Source organism: Leptonychotes weddellii, chromosome 12 (genome assembly GCF_054177405.1).
Source record: "Leptonychotes weddellii isolate Sample4059 chromosome 12, ASM5417740v2, whole genome shotgun sequence".
In the NCBI taxonomy this organism is placed as follows: domain Eukaryota; kingdom Metazoa; phylum Chordata; class Mammalia; order Carnivora; family Phocidae; genus Leptonychotes; species Leptonychotes weddellii.
The window spans coordinates 47,123,112-47,132,256 of NC_138380.1; the positions used below are offsets into that span (position 1 = coordinate 47,123,112).

The 9,145-nt window shown below is 39.6% G+C and overlaps 1 protein-coding gene across 4 annotated transcripts in view; it reads left to right on the top strand.

The window, feature by feature from the left end:
• The window catches only part of IGF2BP3 (insulin like growth factor 2 mRNA binding protein 3), a 157,537-nt gene that overhangs the window by 46,729 nt on the left and 101,663 nt on the right, over positions 1 to 9,145 (top strand). For all 4 annotated transcript variants that reach the window (XM_081800404.1, XM_081800403.1, XM_006729397.3 and 1 more), the window contains exon 3: positions 4,145 to 4,193. In XM_081800404.1, coding sequence (XP_081656530.1) covers positions 4,145 to 4,193 — 49 coding nt within the window. The remainder of the gene's footprint in view (positions 1 to 4,144; positions 4,194 to 9,145) is intronic.

Sequence of the window (9,145 nt, forward strand, 5' to 3'; positions counted from 1 at the left end):
CCCCAGTGTCTATCACCCAGTCACCCCATCCCTCGACCCCACCCCCCACTCCAGCAACCCTCAGTTTGTTTCCTGTGATTAAGAATTCCTCATTATCAGTGAGATCATATGATACATGAATACTTAGTTTCTTAACACTGCGCTGCTAATCCTTCCTGACGGGTGCTTGAATAAAACTTAGTACTTGCAGGGGAGCATGAGTAGCTCAGGTCATGATCTCAGGGTCCTGGGATTGAGCCTCCAGTTGGGCTCCCTGCTCAGCGGGGAGCCTGATTCTCCCTCTCCCTTTGATGCCTGCCCGCCCCCGACTTGTGCTCTCTCTTGCTCTGTTCTCTTTCTCTGCTCTCTCTGCTCTGCTCTCTCAGCTCTGCTCTCTCTCTCTTGCTCTGCTTTGCTCTGTCTCTCTCGCTCTGCTCTCTCTCTCTTGCTCTGCTTTGCTCTGTCCCTCTCTCTTGCTCTGCTTTGCTGTCGCTCTCTTGCTCTGCTTTGCTCTGTCCCTCTCTCTCGCTCTGCTTTGCTCTGTCTCTTGCTCTGCTCTCTCGCTCTCTCAAATAAAATCTTAAAAAAAAAAACAACAACGCAAAACCTTAGTACTTGCATGTGTGTACTTGCATGTGTGTGGTAAATCTTATTCCTTGGTTACCCAGGGTAAATATTACACAATGTTGAGTAACTTCTGCTAGCTAAAGCAATATATAGCGATTGTGTAATTTGTATATTAGACCTCTTAGTAGAGTGTGTTTGTGTGTATATGTACTTTTTTTTTCTTAATTTGGGTATGGAGCTCAACTCGTGGCCCAAATTCATGACCCCGAAATCAAGACCTCAGCTGAGCTCGAGAGTCTGATGCCTAACTCACTGAGCCACCCAGATACCCCAGTAGAGTATATTTTTAAAGGCTTTTATGGGAAATATAACATTATCCAAAAGCAGAGATACAGTATGTGCCCTGCACTTTAGTATTTGTTAGCACATGAGTTATTTTCTTTTTTTTTTTTTTTTTTAAAGATTTTATTTATTTATTCATGAGAGACAGAGAGAGAGAGGCAGAGGGAGAAGCAGGCTCCCAAGGAGCAGAGAGCCCGATGCGGGACTCGATCCCAGGACCCCGGGATCATGACCTGAGCCGAAGGCAGACGCTTAACCATCTGAGCCACCCAGGCGCCCAGCACATGAGTTATTTTCAAACAGATCTCAGACTTAGCATTTCTTGTGTAAATTCTGATACTGAGGTGGTAGTTGAAATTTTTTTTCTTAAATTGACATTCTTACTATCTCTTTGGTGTATTGTCCCTGATGATTGGGCTTTGTTTTACTGTCCCATAAAAATAATGTAAAACTGCTTTTTCCTTCCTCCTTAGTTTATGCTTACAAACAGGATGTACCTGAGTTTGGTTAATCTACATGTTCTTTATAGTTCCCTAAGGGATAGGTGGTATCTGACATGTATTTCTCATGCTTTGAGGGGAATGCAAGAGAGAAAGGACTAGGTTATGAATGTGGTCTAAGTTGTGTTTTGCTGTGGTACTTCAAAATAAGTGGATTATTTGACCAGGAAAGGGAGATTTCTAGTTTTAGAAGTTAAGTAATTTAATTATTTCACTTGATATGTTAAGCCCAATTGCTAATAGATATATATTTTTAAAATAGCTAGTTGACTATAAATTCCTTTACCTTCTAAGGGGGTGATATTGTGTGTGGCCTCCATATTACAATCTCACATAATCTCTTCCTCCCTTTCTCCCTCTGACAGTGTGGAACAAGGGATAGAAAAAGAGGATAAATGCATTATATTAAATATTATTGTATATAATTGATATTATGTAACTATATATATGGACATTTGAACTAAGGTCGGATTTTTTGGGGGGGGTATTGAGATATGAAAGCCTAATGAGTCAGAATGGTTAATAATTACACATACAACGAGTTAGGCAATATCCAAATAATTTTATACACATAGATACAATACCAAAGAGCCGAATGTATGACACAAAGATTCGTCCATGTAGGATGCTGAGACATTTAGAATTATATTAGGTGTCAGGAAAACCAGTAAAACCATCATAGTAATGAAGTGTTTTGTATATATAACAAGTGATTATAAAGAATGCTAAATAACTTGAATAGCAAGTTTGAGTAGGTAAAAGAGACAAATTGACAGCGTTTTTGACCAGTAAAGAGAGGATGCACATTTCCAAATGCCAACCAGAATTATTTCCACTGGAAAGGTTTTAGGCCTAACAAAAATTCCATAAACTTAATGAAAGCAGAAATCTTCGATAACATATATATATATATATATATTTTTTTTAAAGATTTTGTTTGTTTGACAGAGAGAGACACAGCAAGAGAGGGAACACAAGCAGGGGGAGTGGGAGAGGGAGAAGCAGACTCGCCCCTGAGCAGGGAGCCCGACGTGGGACCCTGGGATCATGACCTGAGCTGAAGGCAGATGCTTAATGACTGAGCCACCCAGGCGCCCAGATAACATATTTTTGAGCATTATGCAATGACAGTAGAAATCATCAGTTTAGGTGTACTCAGTAAGTAATACCTAGCTAAATACATATTTCATTAAAGATCTTTTATATAACAACTAGTTAGAAATTCTCCTTCAAATAAATAAATAAAATCTTAAAAAAAAAGAAACTTCAAACTATTTTTTAAAGTTTTTAATTTGAGTGAGTTAACATACAGTGTTAGTTAGGTTGGTCAGGGATTTTTTTTTTAAAGATTTTATTTATTTATTTGAGAGAGAGAGAGAATGAGAGGGAGGAGGGTCAGAGAGAGAAGCAGACTCCCCGCCAAGCAGGGAGCCCGATGCGGGACTCGATCCCGGGACTCCAGGATCATGACCTGAGCCGAAGGCAGTCGCTTAACCAACTGAGTCACCCAGGCGCCCGGGTCAGGGATTTTTAATGTTACCTGTACTTGGTAGCCTGAAACTTACGGACCTCATGGGATGTTTTTCAGTGCATAACATAAAATACATAGGATTATGAAGGAAATGACTGATTTTGAAATACAGTTAGCAAAATGTTAAAACTCATAGTAAATATGTACTGCTTAACATAATTTCTGGCAACACCTCTGAATCTCACAGTAATGGGTGTAGATGATAAAAATCTGCAGCAAGTTGGGAGTCTGCTTCTGCCTCTGACCCTCCTCCCCCTCATGTGCTCTCTCTCTCAAATAAATAAATAAATAAATCTTTAAAAAAAAAAAAGGGGGCGCCTGGGTGGCTCAGTTGGTTAAGCGACTGCCTTCGGCTCAGGTCATGGTCCTGGGGTCCCTGGATCGAGTCCCGCATTGGGCTCCCTGCTCAGCGGGGAGTCTGCTTCTCCCTCTGACTCTCCTCCCTCTCATGTGCTCTCTCTCTCAGTCTCTCTCTCTCAAATAAATAAATAAATAAATCTTTAAAAAAAAAAATCTGCAGCAAGTTAATGCGTTATAAAAATACCTGCTGTATATTAATGTCAGAATTACAAGTAGTGTGATTCTACTGTGGTTTAATGCCAACATTCACAATTAAAGGAGGTACTAAATTTCAGTTAGGGGATAGTGAAAATAAATAGGTGATTTTTATCCCCCTATCTAGGTTCCCTGAATCTATCTATGGACCCCTTGGCTGTGATCTTAGATTAAGAACATCTGTAGTATGGATTTATGTTTGTGTCCTGGTATGCTTAATTTGAGGCTTGAGGGCTTGAATTTAGAATATAGTCACCAGAGGAAATGTTTCTCAAATACTATAATTTAAAAAAGCCAATTTTAGGGGCTCCTGGCTTGGCTCAGTCAGTAAAGTATGGAACTCTTGATCTTGGGGTTGTAAGTTTGAGCCTCACATTGGTTGTAGAGATTACTTAAAAAAAAAAAAATCTCAAAAACTAATTTTAGTGGCTTTTAAAATAAACTGTAATAATCCAATGATGCTGGATCTCCAAATGGTCTTAATATGATCCTGTGATCAACTTGGTCTCCTTTTTCCTCCTTGGGCTGCAGTTTCTTATTATACATTGGTTTGTATGTAGTTAATAAAAAGTTAATATGTTAAATAACTTCAAAGCATCCATGTTGGCTATTAATGTCTTTTGTTTTCATATTTTTTTTTCTTTTATAAAACATTTTAATTCTTCTGCAGGATCCGGAAACTTCAGATACGGAATATCCCGCCTCACTTACAGTGGGAGGTAAGAATTTACATATTTAATAAAATCAAGATTTCTGTATCTAAGCTTACTGTTAGTTTTTTCTAAGCATTTTTCTCCTTCCCCCCAACTCTGGGTTGTGCTAGAACACAAAATTATTATGTATTGTCTTGCTGTGGGGTTTTCTTTGCAGGGGCATATAGTATCTCTGTTAAAAATCTGCTCTTTGATATACTTTAACTGGGTAATTTTCCTCATTCAGTCCCATCCTAATAGAATCTTGTTTGAGATCTTTCTGATGAGTTCACCAGTTATATTTAAATATGAATTTCTCTCCTTAGCAGAATTTTTAAAGACACATACCTGCTACTTGTGCTTTATTTTAAAATGTTAACTCTGCTTTCTTTTGCTCAGATGGTGGCACTGTACTCACTATGTATAAACAAACTATTTAGCACAATTGAATCCCATTGTCAGTAACTTCCAAAGCATAATAATGATGTCATGGTGAGAATTTGAGACACCAGTGGTTGAAGAGATTTACAAAAAATGTCTGTTGAATCTTCCTGATGATGGAACCTGAAAATTCTTAAAACCTACCTTGGAGAAGTGGTGCCGGGAAAACTGCTCAGCTTTTTATATATTTTCTAATATAAAAATCAAGAGTAGCTAGCTTGGTGTGTTTCACCTTAGTCTTCTGAAATGACATTTGATGAGTCAGTTACTAAAACCCAAAACCTACACCAAAATGAAAAGTATGGTTGAAAGGTTTCTTTGGCAGTGAATTAAGGCAGGTTGGTCTGAGGTGTGATTCTCCCAAGGTCCCATTTGGTAACAAATCATTTATGCTCGTAATATTCTAGAGCATTTATTTTCAGAACAATGTTATTGAGTTTAATCTTTGCTGGAGGAGTTGTTTCTTCGGTGTATGCTAAACATTTTCCAAGTTATATGATGTATAGAAAGTATGTTTTTGTAGATGGAAACAGTGACTTTAAAGATTAAACCTAAGGCATTTTCCTGTTTTAGATTAATACTTGTTTAGGAAATTCAGTAGCTTGGAGGATGGGTACTCAAATCAAGTGTTGTGCTAATCAAGGTTACTGATTTGGTTCCCCTATTTTATTTTTATTTATTGATATATTTCTTTGACCCCCCCTATTTTAACATGGGCCATGTTAAACATGATTTTTTGTTTGAGAATCAAATCTCATATAATGTAGCTTTCAATGAAATAATCAAATGGTAGCAGCCAATTTTAAGATAAGAGTCCTAGCACATCAGCTATAGGCAAGTGGCGGTTCTCTTCATTCACTCATAGTAGCTCTTCAGATTTAGGTTGCACTAGCTTTGAAGCATTTATTTTATTGTATTTTTGGTGGCTTTTCAAGGTTTTAGTTTACTGTATTCTTTCTTATTCTGGGTGAGATTTAATTCATGAGAATAAATATTTATTTGCTGTGTTCAACTTTTTCTTAACTTTTTTATATTTCATTTTGCCCTCCTCCTAGTCCTTTGAGGTAAGGTGAAGTTGGGGGTGCTATCTCCATTTTCAGGTGGGCAAATAAGAGCACACAGGATTCAAAAAATAACTGAATTGTAATTATATATATATATATGTGTGTATATATATATATATAATACTGCATTGTAAGACACTTAGGACTAGACTTTGAAACTCTTGACCTTTGATCTTAAATTTTTTTTAAATATTTGAAATACTGATAAAAAATTACTGAGGGCTTGTCAGGAGTAGAATGAACTATTGGGATGTTTCTTTTTACTTGAAGACTTGAGTGAATACCATCTGTTACTTCCTTTTTGAGATGAGTCACTTTTTTTTTGTTTTTGTTTTTTTTTTTTTTTAAAGATTTTTATTTATTTATTAGAGAGAGAGCACATGGGAGGGGGGAGGGTCAGAGGGAGAAGCAGACTCCCTGCTGAGAAGGGAGCCTGATGCGGGACTCGATCCCGGGACTCCAGGATCATGACCTGAGCCGAAGGCAGTCGCTTAACCGACTGAGCCACCCATGCACCCGAGATGAGTCACTTTGTATAATGTTTTTTTTTTTTTTTTTAAAGATTTTATTTGACAGAGAGAAACACAGCGAGAGAGGGAACACAAGCAGGGGGAGTGGGAGAGGGAGAAGCAGGCTTCCTGCTGAGCAGGGAGCCCGATGCGGGGCTGGATCCCAGAACCCTGGGATCATGACCTGAGCCGAAGGCAGACGCTTAACGACTGAGCCACCCAGGCGCCCCACTTTGTATAACATTTTATTTGTACACTCGGAGTATGCCGGCTGTCTTGTGCCAAAGCCATATAGACAGTGATAATTTTGGATTTAAAGGTCCAGATTCCCTTTATAATGGAGGGATTAAACTTTGAATCCACTGGTTAATCTTTGATTCACTGACAATGGAATGGCCAAACATTTGTGCCTCCTGATTGGATGCAATGAGGAAATACAGAGAAACACGAGTGAAATAGTCTAACCTTATTAAAAAAAAAAAAAAAAAAGACTTGACTGGTTTCAGTTTCAGTCTAACTTTGAATCACCAAAAATATAGACAATAGAGGCACAACTTTAAATGATGCCATGAAGAAATAACTAGTCAAGTCCAGAATATGAGACATTCCACAGGACATGTGATACTGTTCTAGTCAAACAAGGGCATGTTAAAAGGGAGAAGAACTGTTAGGGACTAGGACCTAAAAGGATAACAAACAAGCATATACTTAAAGTAAGTTTTTTGTGAATCATGTCAATAGTCCTTCGAAGCAGCATGAAGTATCTAGAAAAGCCTTAGTGGCTTTTGGGGTCAGTATCTAGAAAAGCAGGTGGCTTTGGGGTTCAAACTTGGAATTGTATCCCAGCTCCACTACTTTCTAGTTGTGTGATCTCTGAGCAGGTTTTAAAACTCTTCTGAGCCTCATTTTCTTCATTTATAAAATGAGGATGAGGATCGCAGCCACCTCATTGGGTTGCTGTGAACATTGATAGAATGGTGTATGCTAAAGCCCTTAAAAATGCGTGGTACATAGAAGTGCACTACATTTTAGCTAGGACATGAGCAACAAATTCACCTCCTCTTTTTTTTTTTAATATTTTTTCTTAAAAAAATGTTTTTTAAAGATTTATTTGACAGAGAGCACAAGTGGGGGAGTGACAGAGGGAGAAGCGGGTTCCCTGTGGGGCTCAATCCCAGGACCCTGATCATGACCTGAGCCGAAGGCAGACGCTTAACCGACTGAGCCACCCAGGTGCCCCCAAATTCATCTCCTCTTAACCTTACGTTCTGGTGCTTGTCTTAGGTCCAGCCTGGAGCCCAGAAAACACTATGTTTTTCACCAGGGGAAATTGAGTGTAAAGGATTACACAGGTGCTGGAGGACTGAAAGGGGGAATCCAGAGGTGTTGACTGCAGGGAATGGCTACCATCTGAAGGCTGAGGGGTCAGACTAAGAGGTTGAGATGATCAGATCTTCGAAACTTGGAGAGAGAGCCCTGAGTATTTGAGACTCTGAGCAAGGGTTGTGGCTGGTGCCTGGGATGGGGGGGAAGGAGGTGATGAAACTGGCTCTAGGCATGCCAGAGCCACGCCTTGGCAGCTAGAGACTGAAACGCACTGCTGTTAGGGACAGCTGATAAATGGGAAAGAGCCTGTCCTGTGTCCTCATTCCTGTCTTCCAGTCTCTGAAACTACCAGGGAACTGGGGTCAAAGAAGTGATACAGGGTGTAGAGTCCTAGCATTGAAAAGCTGAAAGGTAGATCTGGAACCAAGAGCTTAATATTCACTCAGAGTTCTTTTTTTTAATTTTAATTTTATTTATTCATTCATTCATTCATTCATTTGCAAGAGAGCATGAGCTGGGGGGGAAGGGCAGAGGGAGAGGGAGAAGCAGACTCCCCACTCAGGGAGCCTGACTCGGGGCTTGATCGCAGAACCCTGGGATCATGACCTGAGCTGAAGGCAGATGCTTAACTAACTGAGCCACCCAGGTGCCCTTCAGTCAGAGTTCTAACCCAGAAGTGAAAATTCCTGCCCTGTTCTGCCAGTCAAGCCATTTTCTTTGAGGTCACTGAAGAGCTGACAGAATCTGGAACCAGGGCAGAAACACTGAATATGCAGATCTGTAGCTGGATTGTTAATTACTTCATTCCACTATGATATTTTTTATTTTATGTTTGCATTCATTTATTGTTTATATTTTCTTTATACCGTCATATACTAAATGATCAGAAGGGGATTCCTTTCGGGTTCTCTGTGTAGTGCATCTTGCATGCTGTGTGTGCCAAGCAGGGGTTAAACAGATTCTAACCGTGTAGTTTTGGACGATGATAAAGCACTTAGGGGCACTGGATTGGCCAACTGTTTCACTACTTAAGCATTTGTTTTTTGGCAGATAAAAATATGAGGAAACTAACTTTTTGAAGGACCTGTTGCTGGAGAATTAGGTAGTTTTGTTTTTCTCCAAGTATGTGGAATGTAGAAGGGGAATAGGAGAAATTGTTGCTTTTCTACCTCCCATCCCCTTGCCTGAGATACTTGAAGAGTAGATTTTTGGTGTGACCAGAATGGTAGAAGGGCCACATCTACAGTCCTGATGGCCAGCAGACCTGGGTCCTCAGATGCCCTGAAGGAGGTGAGCATGTGTGCTAAGGATTTGAGTGGGTACCTTCTTGGACAAACAACACAGAGGTGGGGGAGTGACAGAGTCCCAGCAGTACACTTCACTTTCAACACCTTTGAGAACATGGTTTCTTCTTTTTTTTTTCTTTATCCATTCATCTGTTATTATTATTTTTTATTGTTATGTTAATCCCCATACATTACATCATTAGTTTTAGATGTAGTGTTCCATGATTCATTGTTTGTGCATAACACCCAGTGCTCCATGCAGAAGGTGCCCTCCTCAATACCCATCACCGGGCTAACCCATCCTCCCACCCCCCTCCCCTCTAGAACCCTCAGTTTGTTTTTCAGAGTCCATC